Source organism: Myotis myotis, unplaced genomic scaffold (genome assembly GCF_014108235.1).
Source record: "Myotis myotis isolate mMyoMyo1 unplaced genomic scaffold, mMyoMyo1.p scaffold_m19_p_8, whole genome shotgun sequence".
NCBI classification, from domain to species: domain Eukaryota; kingdom Metazoa; phylum Chordata; class Mammalia; order Chiroptera; family Vespertilionidae; genus Myotis; species Myotis myotis.
This window is the reverse complement of record NW_023416390.1, coordinates 92,892,286-92,910,873: the sequence shown is the minus strand read 5'-3', so window position 1 is coordinate 92,910,873 and position 18,588 is coordinate 92,892,286. Positions and strand designations below refer to the sequence as shown.

The following is an 18,588-nucleotide window of genomic DNA, read 5'->3' as shown; positions in this document are numbered from 1 at the left end:
CGACCCTGCTTAGCTTCCGAGATCAGACATTAAGCAAGATCTGAAGTTGGAAAAGTCTAGGTCAGTGGTCGGTAAACTCATTAGTCAACAGAGCCAAATATCAACAGTACAACGATTGAAGTTTCTTTTTTTTTTTTTTAATATATTTTATTGATTTTTTACAGAGAGGAGGGGAGAGGGATAGAGAGTTAGAAACATCGATGAGAGAGAAGCATCGATCAGCTGCCTCCTGCACACCCCCCCACTGGGGATGTGCCTGCAACCAAGGTATATGCCCTTGACCGGAATCGAACCTGGGACCCTTCAGTCCCAGGCCGACGCTCTATCCGCTGAGCCAAACCAGCTAGGGATGAGATTTCTTTTGAGAGCCAAATTTTTTAAACTTAAACTATATAGGTAGGTACATTGTTACTAACTTATTTAGGGTACTCCTAAGGCTTAGGAAGAGCCACACTCAAGGGGCCAAAGAGCTGCTTGTGGCTCACGAGCCGCAGTTTGCCGACCACGGGTCTAGGTAAACTGCTGTTCTTTTGACAACAAGGCCCCTTAGAATACGTGCTGCTCATGTGCAGCCTTTGGAGTTAAGGCTATAAACCCGTTGTGCTTCCTCCACAGGAGATGATTGAGGAACTTCAGAAACGCTGCATCCACCTCGAGTACCCTCTGTTGGCAGAATATGACTTTCGGAACGATTCTGTTAACCCTGATATCAACATTGACCTGAAACCCACCGCTGTCCTCAGGCCTTACCAGGAGAAGAGCTTGCGGAAGATGTTTGGGAATGGGCGTGCGCGGTCAGGGGTCATTGTGCTTCCTTGTGGTAAGTGAGACTCAGTGAAGAAGATGTCCAGGCTGCCTCCCCCTCTCCCTGCACCCCTTTCTCTAAATCAGCCCTGGCCAGGGAGCCACCCCGGTCAGATGACTCCCTGATTCAAGACTCGGCAAGTATGTGAGTGCTGCTGTGCGTGGGCCCTGACCTCCACACTGGGGTGCAGTGGTGGAGAGAGCAGTGCTCCTGATCGCAGGCTTAGTCTGGTGAGGTGCAGACAGATGCTGGACAGATTGCCTGAGCTGTGGTGACATCAGGCAGCGAGGAAGAGCCGAGCATTGTGGGGTGAGACGGTGATGCTGGGAGTGTGTCACTCTGCAGGTGGGGGTTGGGTTCTTGCTCTTCGCAGCGAGTCTGGGAGGCCTGTCTGTGTGGAGGCTCCCAGCACAGAAACGGGCTTGTTCCTGGAGCGCTTGTTCCAGCGTGCACACCGTCCACTAGAGGGCACGGCAGCCCTGGGCTCCTGTCAGATACCGTTGGTCCTGAGTCCTGCCAGCCCCTGGTCTGCCTTCATGGCCAGCAGTCCCAACGACTCACCCAGCAGCCCTGCCCCAGACTTGAGGAGGCAGACGCTCCAGGGGAGGGACCTGTGCCCTCAGGTGGTGGTTCTTTTAATGCTCCAGGCGTTATTTTGATTCACATTCCTGGTAAAGGAAGAATTGCTGTTTAGAGGAATAGCTTGATTTTTATCCTAATCTTCGAATGGTGGGTGGGAGTAAACATGGAGGCTCCTGGAGGCTCTCCTCTGTCTTCCCTAAGCAGTGCTCACACCTGCACCTTTGACGTCTTGGCCCAGTTGGTTGTGGTCACAGCAGCTGTCCTGCTGTGGCCTCCTTGGTGCAGCCATGTCCTCAGCAGACTGCCAGCAGCGCTTCTTCCCCAGGGCTTGGGGTGAGCCAAGCCTGGCTTTAGTTTGACCATGTGAAGGGGGCAGTAATAGTGTCTCCTATCTCTGGTTGGTTTTGAGATTTTTAGCATTTAAACAAGATACACATAAAACGTTACAATAGGGCCTGGCACTTGTCTCTTCGCTTCTTACATTTGTGTGTAAAGTGGCCATGTTTCCTCTTTGTCAAGAAGAAAACAGAGGCTCCAGAGCAGTTAGTGCCTCACAGTGTCAGCTGTGAAGATGGGTAGAAATAATGTGCCCAGGTCTGTGTGCTCACGAGTCTGCCTGTCTCTCCCCACATTTCAGCCTGGCCTTGGGTAGAATTATTCTTTGGTTTCTCGTAGGTGCTGGGAAGTCCCTGGTTGGCGTGACAGCTGCCTGCACTGTCAGAAAACGCTGTCTGGTGCTGGGCAACTCCGCTGTGTCTGTGGAGCAGTGGAAAGCCCAGTTCAAGATGTGGTCCACCATCGACGACAGCCAGATCTGCCGCTTCACCTCCGATGCCAAGGACAAGCCCATCGGCTGCTCCGTTGCCATTAGCACCTACTCCATGCTGGGCCATACCACCAAGAGGTCCTGGGAGGCTGAGCGTGTCATGGAGTGGCTCAGAACTCAGGAGTGGGGCCTCATGATCCTGGACGAGGTCCACACCATACCCGGTGAGCAGGACGAGAGCTGAGCTGCCCACTCACTGTATGGACAGAAAGGGGTTTCCAGCTGTGGGGTGGAGGGAGGGACTTCCTGGGGAAAGCTTTCCAATACGTCATAGCATGTGGGGTGAGGTGGGCGTGGAAGGTGTGCACGGTCACAGCTTCCTGAATCACTGGCCAGAGGAGTTTTTTAGGAGATGGTGTGTTTTTCCTCTTTTTGTCTTACTGTTGGAGTTCAATTTACCCTTAACCCATTTTTACGGTTCCGTGAAAATGACTAGGACTGAAAATCCTTTGCAGTAGTGTTTGTTTCATTTGAAGGCTAAAGTATTGATCCTTAATATGTCACTTGTAGTATCGCAGGCAGTCCGTCTTTAGAAGTAGCTCTATTGACCCATTTATAAACCGTAGCGTCCTCTCATTACCAGTATACAGGTCAGGATTGTTAGCTTTACGGAGCTGTGCACCCTTCCCCGGGCTCCAGTGTGGGAATGTCCTCCTCATGCTCATAGAGTCATCTTGCCCCCGGCAGCCGCTGAGCTGCTGCGGTGGCTGTAGCCTGGCCTTTTCTGGAAGCCTGTGAGCAGCATCACCCATCTCTTCCTGTGTCTGCTGCTTCCACCGCTCAGGGCTCATCCCCGTTGGACATGTGCCGATACTGTGTCCTTTCACTGCTGAGCAGTGTTCCAGGCAAACCTCTCAATCAGACAAATTGGAGGAATTTGCTGAATTTCATTAGGAGTGTGATTACGGAAATGGTAGCAGAGGCATTCTCACATGAGCATTCACAATATCGTCAGAATGGCTCTAGCGTCTGCTCTTTGTGTGTATGGCGTGCTCCTCCACCTCTGGGTGTCGGACAGTGCCTGGATGCTCACAGCACCAGGCAGAGGTCAGGGGTCTCAGGTAGAAGGAACAGGGTGCTGGTCCTGAGGCGGGAGAGGACTTGGCGTGGCCTGACCACAGCAAGGTTGCCCTGTGACCAGAGGGGCAGAGGAGAGCAGTCACGTTGTGGTCAGAGAGGGGTGGGCAGGGTAGGCCTTGTGGTCACAGTAAGGCTGATAATCTTGAGTGGGTGGGAAGCCAGTGGAGGGATTGGAGCAGAGGTGACATGGCCTGACTCGGACGGTTGTGCTGGCAGTCAACGAAGGAAGCAGGTAGAAGCAGCTAAGTGGGTTAGGTGGTGGAATCCCAGCAGGAGGCCTGACCCAGTTAGAGTAAAGGTGGCCTGGTTCTAGATGTGTTGTATGTGGGAGCTGAGGAAGAGAAGGTGAGATGACTGTCGGTGTGACGGGAGCACGTGGACGGAGAGAGCAGACGTTACTTGGGATGGGGAACTATAGAGGACAGGCCCGGAGAGTGGTGATGGAGGGGTTGGGCTTCAGGTGAGTTAATCTGATTGCCTGTTAGACATTCAGGCAATGGCAGAAATGTTAGAAAATGGGCAGAAGACGTGAAGAGACACTTCACCAAAGAGAATGTACAGATCCCTATAAGCCCTTGAAAAGAAGGTCTGCATCACTAGCTCTCAGAGGAATGCATATTAAAAGCACAATGAGACACGACACGACTACGCACCTATTAGAGTGGCCAAATAAAAAGCTCACAACACCCAGAATTGGCGGAGCGCAGAGCAACTGCAGCTGCCACGCATTGCCAGAGGAAAGTGCAGAACGCAGTCCCTGGAAGTGTAGGGCAGGGTATTAGTTACCACATGGCTCGCAGTCCCACCAGCGTGTCTGTCCCAGAGAAATGAAGATGTAGGTTCACACAAAAACCTAGTGTGAATGTTTATTCCCGCTCTCGTCATAGTCTCCAGAACCCAGCAACAACCGGCATGTTCATCAGGAGACGGGAGAGACAGACTCCTGATGACCATGTCATTGTTGCATCAGTCCCTGGACACTGCTCCGCAGGGAAGAGGGCCACACTGCTGCTGCATGTAACAACCTGCCGGATCTTAGGTAGCCTGCTGTGTGCTTGGCCTGTGTCAGGTTACATAGTGTGCCAGTGCCTTTGCTAGGATAGTCTTTGTTTTTGTTTCAAGTATTATATATGTCTCCTTTTTCCCTGATTGACACCCCCCCCCCGCCATTTTTCCTCCCCCAAGTGCAGGCCCCCACTGCCCCAATGTCTGTGTCCATTGGTTATGCTAATATGCATGCATATAAGTCCTTTGATTGATCTCTAACTGACCCTCCCCCCCCCCCCGCCCCTTTTCTCTGGATCTATTTTTGTTCATCAGTTTATGTTGATCATTATATTCCATATATGAGTGAGATCATGTGATATTTATCTTTCTCTGACTGGCTTATTTTGCTTAGCATAATGCTCTCCAGGTCCATCCATGCTGTCACAAAGGATAAAAGTTTCTTCTTTTTTTGCAGCAGCATAGTATTCCATTGTGTGGATGTACCACAGTTTTTTAATCCACACATCTGCTTATGGGCACTTAGGCTGTTTCCAAATCTTAGCTATTGTAAATGGTGCTGCTATGAACATAGGGGTGCATATATCCTTTCTGATTGGTGTTTCAGTTTTCTTGGGATGTAGTCCTGGAAGTGGGATTATTGGGTCAAACGGGAGTTCCATTTTTAATTTTTTGAGGAAACTCCATACTGTCTTCCATAGTGGCTGCACCAGTCTGCATTCCCACCAGCAGTGCACGAGGGTTCCTTTTCTCCACATCCTCACCAGCACTTGTTGTTTGTTGATTTGTTGATGATAGCCATTCTGACAGGTGTGAGATGGTACCTCATTGTCGTTTTGATTTACATCTCTCGGATGATTAGTGACTTGGAGCATGTTTTCATATGTCTCTCGGCCATCTGTATATCCTCTTTCGAAAAGTTTCTATTTTGATCCCTTGCCCATTTTTTGATTGGATTGTTTATTTTCCTTTTGTTAAGTTGTATGAGTTCTCTGTAAATTTTGGAGATTAAACACTTACCTGAAATAGCATTGGCAAATATGATCTCCTATGTAGTGGGCTTTCTTGTTGTTTTATTGATGGTTTCTTTTGCTGCCTATGGAGTCTTCTAAGATTTTTATGGTTTCTTGTCTTACATTTAAGTCCTTCATCCATTTTGAATTTGTTTTTGTGTATGGTGTAAGTTGGTGGTCTAGTTTCATTTTTTTGCATGTATCTGACCAAATTACCCAACACCATTTATTGAAGAGACTGTCTTGACAACATTATTTGCTCTTGCCAAGGTCCTTTGTCAAATATTAACACATTGTATGCGGAAATGTATTTATACGTTTTATGCATTTATACGTTCTACCAGTGTAGTAGAGCGCGGGACACGTATTAATACGTTTTTTATAGACTAGCGGTAGAATGCGGGTAACGTATAAATACGTAAACTAAAGTTATAATTTTACTGAACGTTGCCATTTGCGCAAAAAATTAACAAAAATGGCCCACACCACCTGTTAGCGCGCGATAAAAACTACCTGCAAACAATGTGTTAATTGAGCATAATGGCTTGGCTCTATTTCTGGGTTCTCTGTTCTGTTCCATCTATATATATAAAAGCCTAATATGCAAAGTGTCCCCTCAGGAGTTCAGTTGGGAGACCAGGAGTTTGATTGCTTGCTATGATGTGTGCTGACCAATGGGGGCGGTGCAGAATAAAGGGAGGCCTCGGCTGGCAGCCGGAAGGCCTTAATCGGCCCTGATCACCAGCCAGGCCTAGGGACCCTACCCGTGCACGAATTTCGTGCACCAGGCCTCTAGTTGGTCTACATGTCGGTTCTTGTGCCAATACCAGGCAGTTTTGAGAACCATGGCTTTGTAATATAGCTTGATATCTGGTATTATAATCCCTCCAACTTTGTTCTTTCTCAGGATTGCTGTGGCTATTCAGGGTGTTTTTTCCAGATGAATTTTTGGAGAATTTGTTCTAGGTCTGAAATATGCTGTTGGTGTTTTAGTGGGGATTGCATTGAATCTATAAATTGCTTTTGGTAGTATGGACATTTTAATGATGTTGATTCTAACAATCCATAAACATGGTATGTCCTTCCATCTGTTTATGTCTTCCTCTATCTCTTTTTTCAATGTCCTGTAGTTTTCCGAGTACAGGTCTTTTACCTGCTTAGTTATTTTTATTCCTAGGTATCTTAATTGGTTTGGTGCAGTGGTAAATGGGATTGTTTTTTTAGTTTCTCTTTCTGTGAGTTCATTATCTATAATAATAAAAGTGTAATATGATAATTAGACCAGATGACCTTCCGGATGACCTTCTGGACGAAGCTGTGGCAGCGGGGGCTGAGGCAGAGGCGGCCACCATGGGGGCGGGGGCCAAGCCCCTTGCATGAGTTTCATGCATCGGGCCTCTAGTCCTATATAATAAAAGGCTAATATGCAAATCGATTGAATGGCAGAATGACCAGTTGCTATGACACACACTGACCACCAGGGGGCAGATGCTCAACGCAGCAGCTGCCCCCTGGTGGTCAGTGCGCTCCCACAGGGAGAGCACCGCTCAGCCACAAGCTGGGCTCGTGGCTGACGAATGTAGTGGTGGTGGAGGGAGCCTCTCCCACCTCTGAGGCAGTGCTAAGGATGTTCGATAACAGACCTAAGCCGTCAGTCGGACATATTCCCGAGGGGTCCTGGACTGCAAGAGGGCACAGGCCGGGCTGAGGGGACCCCCCTGCCCCTGAGTGCACGAATTTCATGCACTGAGCCTGTAGCTGGTGTATAAAAAAGCCATAGAGTTCTGAGTGTTCATTTTGTATCCTGCTAAGTTGCCAAATTCATTAAATCTAGTAGGTTTTTTTTTTTTTAATATATTTTATTGATTTTTTACAGAGAGGAAGGGAGAGGGATAGAGAGTTAGAAACATCGATGAGAAAGAAACATCGATCAGCTGCCTCCTGCACACTCCCTACGGGGTATGTGCCTGCAACCAAGGTACATGCCCTTGACCGGAATCGAACCTGGGACCCTTGAGTCCGCAGGCCGACGCTCTATCCACTGAGCCAAACTGGTTAGGGCAAATCTAGTAGTTTTTGATGGAGTATTTGGGGTTTTCTATGTACAGTATCATGTCATCTGTGTATAAGGATAGTTTTACTTCTTCTTTTCAATTTGGATGTCTTTTATTTCTTCTTCTTGTCTGATCGCTATGACTACCACTTCCAGTACTGTATCAAACAGGAGTGATGAAAGTGGGCATCCCTGTCTTGTTCCTGTTCTTAGGGGAAATGGTTTTAGTTTTTGCCTATTGAGTATGATGTTGGCGGTAGGTTTGTCATATAAGGCTTTTATTATGTTGAGGTATGATCCTTCTATTCCCACTTTGCTGAGAGTTTTTATCAAGAAAGGGTGTTGGATTTTGTCAAATGCTTTTTCTGCATCAAATGATAAGATTATGCGATTTTTGTCTCTCAATTTGTTTATGTGACGTATCACACTTATTGATTTTCGGATATTGTATCATCCTCGCATCCCTGGAATTAATCCCACTTGGTCATGGTGTATGATTTTTCTGATGTAATGCTGGTTCTGATTTGCTAGAATTTTGTTGAGGATTTTAGCATCTATGTTCGTCAAGGATACTGGCCTGTAGTTCTCTTTTTTTGTGGTGTCTTTATCTGCTTTTGGGATTAGGGTAATGCTGGCTTCATAGAAAGAGCTTAGAAGTGTGCCTTCCTCTTGAATTTTTTGGGTAGGATAGGTTTTAGTTCTTCTTTGAATGTTTGGTAGAACTCACCTGTAAAGCCGTCTGGACTAGGGCTTTTGTTTGCTGGAAGATTTTTGATTACTCTTTTGATTTCTTTGGTAGTTATTGGCCTATTCAGGTTTTTTGATTCTTCCTGATTGAGTTTTGGGAGTTTGTATTTTTCTAAGAGTATGTCCATTTCGTCAGGTTGTCCTGTTTGTTGGAATAGAGTTGTTCATAGTATTTTTTCATGATTCTTCGTATTTCTGTGGGGTTGGTTGTTACTTCACCTCTTTCATTTCTGACTTTATTTGGGACCTCTCTCTTTGCTTCTTAGTGAGGTTGGTTAGAGGTTCATCAGTCTAGTTTATTTTTTCAAAGAAATTGATCTTTTATATTGTTTTTTTGGTCTCTATGTCTTTTATTTCCACTCTGATCTTTATTATTTCCTTTCTTCTGCTTACTCTGGGCTTTTCTTGTTGCTCTCTTTCTAATTCTTTGAGTTACAGGGTTAGATAATTTATTACCATTTTTTCTTGTTTTTTTTAGGTAGGCCAGTAGAGTTATGAACTTCCCTCTCAAGACTGCTTTCACTGTGTCCCATAGATTTTGGATTGCTGTGTTTTCATTGTCATTTGTTACCAGGATGCTTTATATTTCTTCTTTGATCTCTTTGGTAATGCAGTCATTGTTTAATAGCATGCTATTTAGCCTCCAGGTGTTTGATTTTTTTTCATTGTTTCTATTGTAGTTGATTTCCAATTTTATGCCATTGTGATCTGAGAAAATGCTTGCTACGATTTCAGTCTTCTTGAATTTGAAGAGACTTTGCCTGTGTCCCAATATGTGGTCCATCTTTGAAAATGTCCTGTGTGCACTTGAGAAGAATGTATATTCTGTGGCTTTGGGATGAAATATTCTGAAGATGTCAATTAAGTCCATCTGATCTAGTGAGTCATTTAGGATTGATGTTTGTTTGCTAAATTTTTGTTTAGAGGATTTATGCAGTGATGTCAATGGGGTATTAACACATTGTTTGCGGGTAGTTTTTATCGCGCGCTAACAGGTGGCGCGGGCCATTTTTGCTAATTTTTTGCGCAAATGGCAACATTCAGTAAAATTACAATAACTTTAGTTTACGTATTTATACGTTACCCGTATTCTGCCGCTAGTCTATAAAAAACGTATTAATACGTGTCCTGTGCTCTACTACCAGTCAACGCAAAACGTATAAATAAAACGTATAAATACGTTTTTCACATACAATGTGTTAAAGTCCCCTATTATGACTGTGTTGCTGTCGATCTCTCCCTTGATATCTTCCAGAAGTTTTTTGATGTATTTGGGTGTTCCTGTATTAGGTACATATATGTTTACTAGAGTTATATCCTCTTGTTGAATTGCTCCCTTTAGTATTATGAAGTGGTACTCCTTATCTCCTGTTATGGGCCTTCACTTTGAGTTCTAATTTGTCAGATATAAGTATTGCTACCCTAGCTTTTTTTTCATTTCCATTCACCTGAAAATCCTTTTTCCATCCCTTCATTTTCAGTCTGTGTGAGTCCTTTGTTCTGAGGTGGGTCTCTTGTAGACAGCAAATATATGGGTCATGTTTTCTTTTTTTTTTTTTTTAATATATTTTATTGATTTTTTACAGAGAGGAAGGGAGAGAGATAGAGAGTCAGAAACATCGATGAGAGAGAAACATCGACCAGCCGCCTCCTGCACATCCCCCACCGGGGATGTGCCCGCAACCCAGGTACATGCCCTTGACCGGAATCGAACCTGGGACCTTTCAGTCCGCAGGCTGACGCTCTATCCACTGAGCCAAACCGGTTTCGGCAATGGGTCATGTTTTCTTATCCATTCAGCTACCCTATGTGTTTTGATTGGAGCATTTAATCCATTTGCATTTAAGGTTATAATTGATAGATACTTGTTTGTCGCCATTTTTATTCTTTATGCCTGTGTTCCTTCTTTCCTTTCTATTTCTTCTTTTTACAGCAGACCCTTTAGCATTTCTTGCATTGCTGGTTTGCTCGTAATAATAAACTCCCTTAACCCTTTTTTGTCTGTGAAGCTCCTGATTTCACCCTCAATTTTGAATGATAGCTTTGCTGGGTATGGTATTTTTGGATTTAGTTCCTTTGCATGACTCTGTATATTTCATTCCATCCCCTGATGTGTTTCTGTTGAGAAATCAGTTGATAGTCTAATGGGAGATCCCTTATAGGTTACTTTCTGTCTCTCTGGCGGCCTTTAAGATCCTTACTTCGTTGTCGGTGTTTGCCAATTTAATTATAATGTGTCTTGGTGTCGGTGTTTTGGGGCTCATCTTGTTTGGGATTCTGTGAGCTTCTTGGACTTGTGTGAGTTTTTTCTTCCCAATATCATGGAACTTTTCTGTTATTATTTCTTCAAACAGGTTTTCTATTCCTTGCTGTTTCCTCTCCCTCTGGCACCATATTATGCAGGTGTTGTTTTGTTTCGAGTTGTCCCAAAGCTCCCTTAGGCTATCCTCCTGTTTCTGAAGTTTTTTTCCCAGTTGCTGCTCTGCTTGGGTATTTTCTTCCTACCTTGGCTTCTAGCTCGCTGATGTGTTCCTCCACATCTAGTCTACTGTTGATGCTTTCTATTGTGTTCTTTATTGCAGCGATGTCATTCTTCATTTCTTTTTGAGTCTTCATTTCCTCTTGGTTCTTACACATGTTGGTGAATTTGTCTTCCATCCTTTTCAGCATCCTTATGACCATTGTTCTGAATTTTTCTTCTGACAAATTGCTTGCCTTCATTTTGTTTACTTCCTTTTCCGATGATTCCTGCTTTTCTTTTGTATGGGGCTATTTCTTTGTCTCCCCATTTTCACTCCTCTCATGGTGTCTGGTTATGTGGTTCACTCTATATGGTGTTGACCAAAAGGCAAAAAATACAACTCGACAAGACATGACACAGAGGGAACAAAACATGAAAAATGTATTCAACATATCAATAACCCCAAATAAAGGGGACCACCAGAGAAAAGAGAATTAGGGGAGAGAAAAGAACGCAAAAATGATATTTATTTATTTATTTATTTTAATTAATTCTTTATTGTTCAGATTATTACATTTGTTCCTCTTTTTTTTTTAAATTAAATCTTTATTGTTTAGATTATTACATTTGTTCCTCTTTTTTCCCCCCCATAACTCCCCTCCCAGTTCCTGCCCCACCCTCCGCCCTCACTCCCCACCCACTGTCCTCATCCATATGTGCATGATTTTTGTCCAGTCTCTTCCCACATCTCCCACACCCCTTTCCCCCCCAAGAATAGTCAGTCCATTCCCTTTCTATGTCCCTGATTCTATTATAATCACCAGTTCATTCTGTTCATCAGATTATTTATTCACTTGATTTTCAGGTTCACTTGTTGATAGATGTGTATTTGTTGTTCATAATTTGTATCTTTACCTTTTTCTTCCTCTTCCTCTTCTTAAAGGATACCTTTCAGCATTTCATATAATCCTGGTTTGGTGGTGATGAACTCCTTTAGCTTTTCCTTATCTGTGAAGCTCTTTATCTGACCTTCAATTCTGAATGATAGCTTTGCTGGATAAAGTAATCTTGGTTGTAGGTTCTTGGCATTCATCACTTTGAATATTTCTTGCCACTCCCTTCTGGCCTGCAAAGTTTCTGTTGAGAAATCAGCTGACAGTCATATGGGTATTCCCTTGTAGGTAACTGAGTTTCTTTCTCTTGCTGTTTTTAAGATTCTCTCTTTGTCTTTTGCTCTTGGCATTTTAATTATGATGTGTCTTGGTGTGGTCCTCTTTGGATTCCTTTTGTTTGGGGTTCTCCACGCTTCTTGGACCTGTAAGTCCATTTCTTTCACCAGGTGGGGGAAGTTTTCTGTCATTATTTCTTCAAATAGGTTTTCAATATCTTGGTCTCTCTCATCTTCTGGCACCCCTATAATTCTGATGTTGGTACGCTTGAAGCTGTCCCAGAGGCTCCTTACACTATCCTCGCATTTTTGGATTCTTTTTTCATTCCGCCCCTCCGGTTGGGTGTTTTTTGCTTCCTCGCATTTCAAATCATTGACTTGATTCTTGTGCTCCTCTGGTCTGCTGTCGGGAGTCTGTATAATATTCGTTATTTCAGTCCGTGTATGCTTAATTTCTAGTTGGTTCCCCAACATAACATCGAGGGTCTCATTAGTTTTCTTGTAGATATCATTAAGTTTATCGGCGGCTTCTAAACAGTTCTTGAGAGACCTTAAAAGTGTGGTTCTGAACTCTATATCTTCCATTGACAATTTTGTCCTGTTTCTTTGTCTCCGCATTTTGTTATGCTTTCTTGGTGCACCCCCTAGTGGTCTTTGTGCGCAGTCTTGTAGTTAAGCCTTGATTGTTGTAGCTAATACCAGGGAGGGTTTGACCTCCAGGCCAAGTGGCTGTGAGAATCAGCTGTGTCTGCAGTGGGAGAACTTCTGTGCTGGAGACATCCCTCCGGGGCAAGACTTGCTTCAATGGGGCTTTGGTGCTCACTGAGTCTGCCCCCTGAGTGTGTCCTTTATGGTTCCACGGAGCTGCAAACTGGATGGTCCCACTCTGACATCTGGGTACACTGGCTCCTGGATCTCTAGGGAGGTGCTAATCTATCCTTTGCCTGAGACTATCCAGCAAAAGCCTCCCTGCAGGGCTTGAGTGGGGCGGGTCCCACGGGATCAACAGAGCGGGGCTAGCGTTATGGCTGCTCTCAGAGGCCCAGCTTTTCAGTATCCCGGCAATCGATGCAAGGACCTCCGAGAGAAAGCTGCCCTTGAGTTCTGACCGATGCCAGACAGTCCCGCTGCTCCCATATGAGTCTGGGTTCCCAGAGACTCGCCCGGAACTGGAGCTCAGAGCCTGAGACTCCCTCCCGATTGAAAACGACAACCGCGCCCTCAGCCGCCAGCCCGCTCCATATACGCCTCTGTACCTTAGTATTTTACTTCTGCATTGTGCCTCCTCTGAGTCTCGGTATGCTTTTCTCTTTCCTTCTAGTTGTAGAATTTCCACTCAGCCAGCCTTCCTGTGGTTCTGGATGATGTCTGTTCCGTCTTTTAGTTGTATTTTTGAAGTAGTTGTTCGAGGCAGCAAACTCCGGTGTTTACCTATGACCCCCATCTTGGTTTTTTTTCCAAAAATGATATTTAGAAAAGGAAAAAAGGTAAGAGAGAAAAGAAAAAGAAGAAAAAAGAAGGGGAAAGAAATATAGGTATATGGGGAGAAAACTCCACAAAACCAACAGCTAATTAAAAAAATGCAAACAACAAACACCTAGAAAAAAAGGAGGGGAGCTGAATCTGAAGAGGCAGATCTTACTTCCAGAAGGTAAGGTAAAGGAATTGAAGGAATGGGGTAATGGCCATGATTCAGTATAGCGGAGGTAGAAAGAGAATGAATGCATAAGAAGAAAAGTAAAAAACAAAATACTCACTTAAAAATTTTAAAAAAATAATAATTAAAAAATATAAAATATATATAAAAGAAAACTTGTATATATTAAAAATAAAATTTTCTGCTTTATCTATATCTTCATCTATTTTTGGAAAAGGAGAATAGAGAGCAGATAGGCCTGAGTTTGGTGAGTGAAACTAATTAAGCTATTAGTAGAAGAAGAGAACAAGCAAGGAGAGGAAAAACAAAAGCATAAAATAAAATAAAAAACTAAACAACAAGAAAGGAAAAAAAATTGGCTAGTGAAGAAAGAGAAAAGAGAAATGTGCATGGACTTGGAGCATTGGAGAGGAAATTAGATATATGAGTAAGCCAAAAGAGACTACTTTAATAGTAATGCATCAGTAGAGCAGAGAAAGAAGGTCAGTTGGTAACAAGGAGTCAAAAAGAAAGGAGAGAAAAACTAAAGCAGGAACAGGGGAAGAGAAACAGGATGAAAAAGGGAGAAGTGAGGAAGAAAGGGTTGGCATGAAGGAAAAAATGAGATAGAGTAAAATAATGATAAAAAAATAAAAATAGAATGTAGAACACTAATCCAAAAAAAGTGAAAATTAAATAAAGGTTAAAAAATAATAAAAGTAATAAAAAATAAGAGAAAGAAAAACATTTGTTAAGTAAAAAAATGAAAAAGTGAAGTAGTGATTTTTGTTTGCTTCAGCTTGGTTTTATAAGGACAGTTTTACTTTTCCAATTTGGATGCCTTTTATTTCTTCTTGTCTGATCACAACGGCTAGTACTTCCAGTACTATGTTGAACAGGAGTGGTGAGAGGGGGCATCCCTGTCTTGTTCCTGTTTTTAGGGGAAATGGTTTTAGGTTTTGCCCATTGATTATGATGTTGGCTCTGGGTTTGTCATATATGGCTTTTATTATGTTGAGGTATGATCCTTCTATTCCTACCTTGCTTAGAGTTTTTATCAAGAAAGGGTGTTGGATTTTGTCAAATGCTTTTTCTGCATCAATTGATATGACTGTGGTTTTTATCTCTCAATTTGTTTATGTGATGTATCACGTTTATTGATTTGCAGATATTGTACCATACTTGCATTCCTGGGATAAATCCTACTTGGTCATGGTGTATGATCTTTCTGATGTACTGCTGGATCCGATTTGCTAGAATTTTGTTGAGGATTTTGGCATCTATGTTCATGAGGGATATTGGCCTGTAATTCTCTTTTTTTGTGTTGTCTTTATCTGGTTTTGGTATTAGGGTGATGCTGGCTTCATAGAATGAGCTTGGAAGTATTCCTTCCTCTTGAATTTTTTGGAATAGTCTGAGGAGGATAGGTTTTAGTTCTTCCTTGAATGTTTGGTAAAACTCCCATGTGAAGCCATCTGGCCTTGGGCTTTTGTTTGCTGGAAGCTTTTTGATGACTGCTTCAATTTCTTCCATAGTTATTGGCCTATTGAGATTTTTAGATTCTTCCTGATTAAGTTTTGGAAGGCTTTATTTTTCTAGGAATATGTCATTTCCTCCAGGTTGTCTAGTTTGTTGGAGTAGAGTTGTTCATAGTGTTTTCTAACAATCCTTTGTACTTCTGTGGGGTTTGTTGTTATTTCTCCTCTTTCATTTCTGATTTTCTTTATTTGGGTCCTCTCTTCTTTGTTTCTTGGTGAGCCTGGCTAGAGGTTCATCAATCTTGTTTATCCTTTCAAAGAACTAGGTCTTGGTTTTGTTGATCTTTTGTATCTAAAGCAGCGTGAATACGTGGACTCAGAGGAGCCCTGCCTCTCCTCACGGAAAGGTCAGACTTTGCCTAGATAAAGCAGAGGGAGAACTACATAACCAAACACCTGGAGAAGAGAGACCATGGGGAGACAAAGAAACAGCCCACATATGAAAGAAAAACAGGCATCACCAGAAAAGGAAGTAAACGAAATGGAGGCAAGCAACCTGTTAGAGAAAGAATTCAGAGAAATGGTCATAAGGTGAATGAAAAGAACAGAAGACAAATTCAACAATATGTGTAAAAACCAAGAGGAAATGGAGAAGAACCAAGAAGAAATGAAAAATGACATCACTGCTATAAAGAACTCAATAGAAAGCATCAACAGTAGACTGGAAGAAGCAGAGGACTGCATCAGTGAGCTAGAAGACAAGGTAGTAGGAAAAAATACCCAAGCAGAGCAGCTTCTAGAAAAAAAAATTAAGAAGCAAGAGGGAAGCCTAAGAGAACTTTGGGACAACACTAAACGAAACAACATTCACATAATAGGGGTGCCAGAAGGAGAGGAAACTGAGCAAGGAATAGAAAACCTGTTTGAGAAAATGACAGAAAACTTCCCTGATATAGGGAAGAAAAAACTCACACAAATCCAAGAAGCTCACAGAGTCCCAAACAAAATGAACCCCAAAAGACTGACGCCAAGGCACATTATAATTAAATTGGCAAACACCAACAACAAAGCAAGAATCTGAAAAGCGGCCAGAGAGAGACAGAAAGTTACCTACAAAGGCTCCCCCATCAGACTAGTGACTGATTTCTAAACAGAAACACATCAGGCAAGAAGGGAATGGAATGAAATATACAAAGTCATGCAAAGGAAGGGTCTGAACCCAAGAATACTATACCCAGCAAGGCTATAATCATAATTGAGGGTGAAATCAGGAGCTTCACAGTCAAAAAAGGACTATGGGAATTTATTACCACCAAACCAGCAATGCAAGCAATGCTAAAGAAAAAATAGGAGCTTCCCCGGATGCTAGCCCCGCGCGCAATTTGAAGACCGCAATCCGGCCTCCCCGGGTTGCGGCGGCCGCCGTGGAGGCAGGGCCTCCCGCCCAGGAAGCGGGTTTCTGGAGGTCCCGCAGGTGGCAGAACTTGACCTGAGCGGTGAAGGGAAAGACTGTGGGAAAGGCAAGTGGGCATGACCGGGAATACTGTGAGTTTGTGCTGTCTCAGAGTTTTCTGCTAAAATTCAAGAGACTATCAACTTGATAAGTACAAGTACTAGAAAGTGCCAAAGTATACGCTGAGTTATCCTCCCAACGAGCAGTTGTGTTGAGAGCATTGAAGAGAAACAGAAGAAAAGGGAGCTCTGAACTGCACAGTGGAACCTAGAAATGAACTCTACACTCACCATAGCACAAGAGTGATGGCCAAGGTGTAAAGGGTAGCCATCTTACATGGGATAGGACTTGGTCTCCCCACACTTCTGACCCCATGAAGAGAAGATGGGAAGCAAAACTGAAGCAAATTGAAGAGCGAGCATCCCGTTATGAAAGGAAGCCCTTGTCCTCAGTGTACAGGCCCAGGCTGTCCAAGCCAGAAGAGCCGCCCTCTATTTGGAAACTATTTCCTCGCCAAACTCAGGCTTTTAATTTTGTTAAAAGCTGCAAAGAGGATGTCCATGTATTTGCTTTGGAATGCGAAGTGGGCGATGGACAACGTATTTACCTTGTAACAAGCTACGTTCAGCTTTGGTTTCATTATAAATCCCGAAAACATCTCTTACACTGCTATGAAGTCATTCCTGAAAATGCTGTTTGCAAGCTCTATTTTGATCTGGAATTTAACAAACTTGCCAATCCTGGAGCTGATGGAAAAAAGATGGTTGCATTACTCATTGAGCATGTTTGTAAAGCACTTCAGGAGTTATACAGAGCTAACTGTTCAGCTGAAGATGTTTTAAACTTAGATTCTAGCACTGACGAGAAATTTAGCCGCCATTTAATATTTCAACTCCATGATGTGGCATTTAAAGATAACATTCATGTCGGTAATTTTGTGAGAAAGATTTTGCAGCCTGCTTTTCATTTGATTGCCAGTGGAGATGATGAAGATGATGAAGATGATGGTGGGATTCCAGGGACAACCAGCCAAGCATTTTCCCATTTTTCTGAACCACCAATTAAACGAGGAATTTCCTTCCGTGAAATGTCCACAGATGAGGAGATAGGAGAGAGCTGGACGTTGACTTCCAAGGCCCGGGAGCGGCTGGGGTCCGCCGAGCGGAGCGGCCCTGACCTTTCCTTCTTAGTTGTGAAGGATCCTGCAGGGAAAAAGCGTCTTTTTGTAGATCTAGGAGTTTATACAAGAAATAGGAACTTTCGGCTGTATAAGTCATCAAAGAAGGGGAAGCCTGTGGTGTTGGAGGTCGCTGAAGATAACAGATTCTCTCTTACACGGTCAGAGAATACTTCTGAAGAGGAGCAGTGTTTCCTCTCTTCTTTGGTCAGCAATGTCAGATTCTCAGATACTTTACGAGTACTTAGATGTGACGCATCCGAGGATAAACAAAAACAGGCTGGGCATTTTAATAGTACCAGCACTTCAGAAAACATTGAAGGTTTTCAGGCCTCGCCCTACCCTGAAATTGATCAATTTGTTCTTTCTTTGGTGAATAAAAATGGCATTAAAGGAGGGATTCGGCGTTGGAACTACTTTTTTCCAGAAGAATTATTGGTTTATGACATTTGTAAATATCGCTGGTGTGGAAACATTGGAAGAGCCCACAAGAGTAATAATATCATGATTTTGGTTGATCTGAAAAATGAAGTTTGGTATCAAAAATGTCATGACCCCATATGTAAAGCGGAAAACTTCAAATCTGACCGTTTTCCTTTACCTGCTGAAATATGCCTCCCGTTTCTTCTCAAAGAGGAAGAAGAGTTTGCAACACAGGAAACCATGAACGATGGGACCCAGAGCCTTCATGTGCCATCATCCGGCGCGTCTTCAGGAGGTGTGTGCTCTGACCCTGACTGGGACAGTGGCCCTGACGATACTTATTTCTTGGAAGCTACTGAGGATGCTGAATTAGCAGAAGCTGCAGAGAACAGCCTTCCCAGTTATAATGGTGGAGTGGATGAAATTCCTGACGAAGTAATTGTGGAAGTATTACAGAATAGCTAATTAACTGTGCACTTGTAACCAGGTTGTAATTTGCCTGAAGACAGATTAAATTACAGTATCTTGTTAAATCGGTTAATACCAATTAATTTTATCATTTTGCATTCCAATTCTTGTTTTTTACTGGAGTAAACCAGTTTTATTGAAAAAAAAAAAAAAAAAAAAAAAAAAAAAAAAAAAAAAGAAGAAAAAATAGGAAACGAAGAAGGAACACAGGGT

At 43.2% G+C, this 18,588-nt stretch overlaps 2 protein-coding genes across 8 annotated transcripts in view; both read left to right on the top strand.

Annotated features, from left to right (window-relative positions):
- Positions 1-18,588, top strand: part of ERCC3 (ERCC excision repair 3, TFIIH core complex helicase subunit) — a 49,158-nt gene that overhangs the window by 5,112 nt on the left and 25,458 nt on the right. For all 5 annotated transcript variants that reach the window (XM_036318726.1, XM_036318727.1, XM_036318729.1 and 2 more), the window contains exons 7-8: positions 616-820; positions 2,063-2,377. In XM_036318726.1, the coding sequence (XP_036174619.1) occupies positions 616-820; positions 2,063-2,377 (520 nt within the window). The remainder of the gene's footprint in view (positions 1-615; positions 821-2,062; positions 2,378-18,588) is intronic.
- On the top strand, positions 16,107-18,463 carry LOC118661127 (DNA-directed primase/polymerase protein-like). Of its 3 annotated transcripts, none has more exons than XM_036318732.1 (2): positions 16,107-16,319; positions 16,622-18,463. In XM_036318732.1, exon 2 carries the CDS (start codon positions 16,681-16,683, stop codon positions 18,370-18,372), a length of 1,692 nt encoding a protein of 563 aa, XP_036174625.1. In that variant the 5' UTR covers positions 16,107-16,319; positions 16,622-16,680; the 3' UTR covers positions 18,373-18,463. The 3 variants fall into 3 exon arrangements, with proteins under 3 accessions (XP_036174625.1, XP_036174624.1, XP_036174626.1); XM_036318731.1 differs by having other exon boundaries at positions 16,108-16,319; positions 16,484-18,463; XM_036318733.1 differs by lacking the exon at positions 16,107-16,319 and having other exon boundaries at positions 16,335-17,236; positions 17,543-18,463.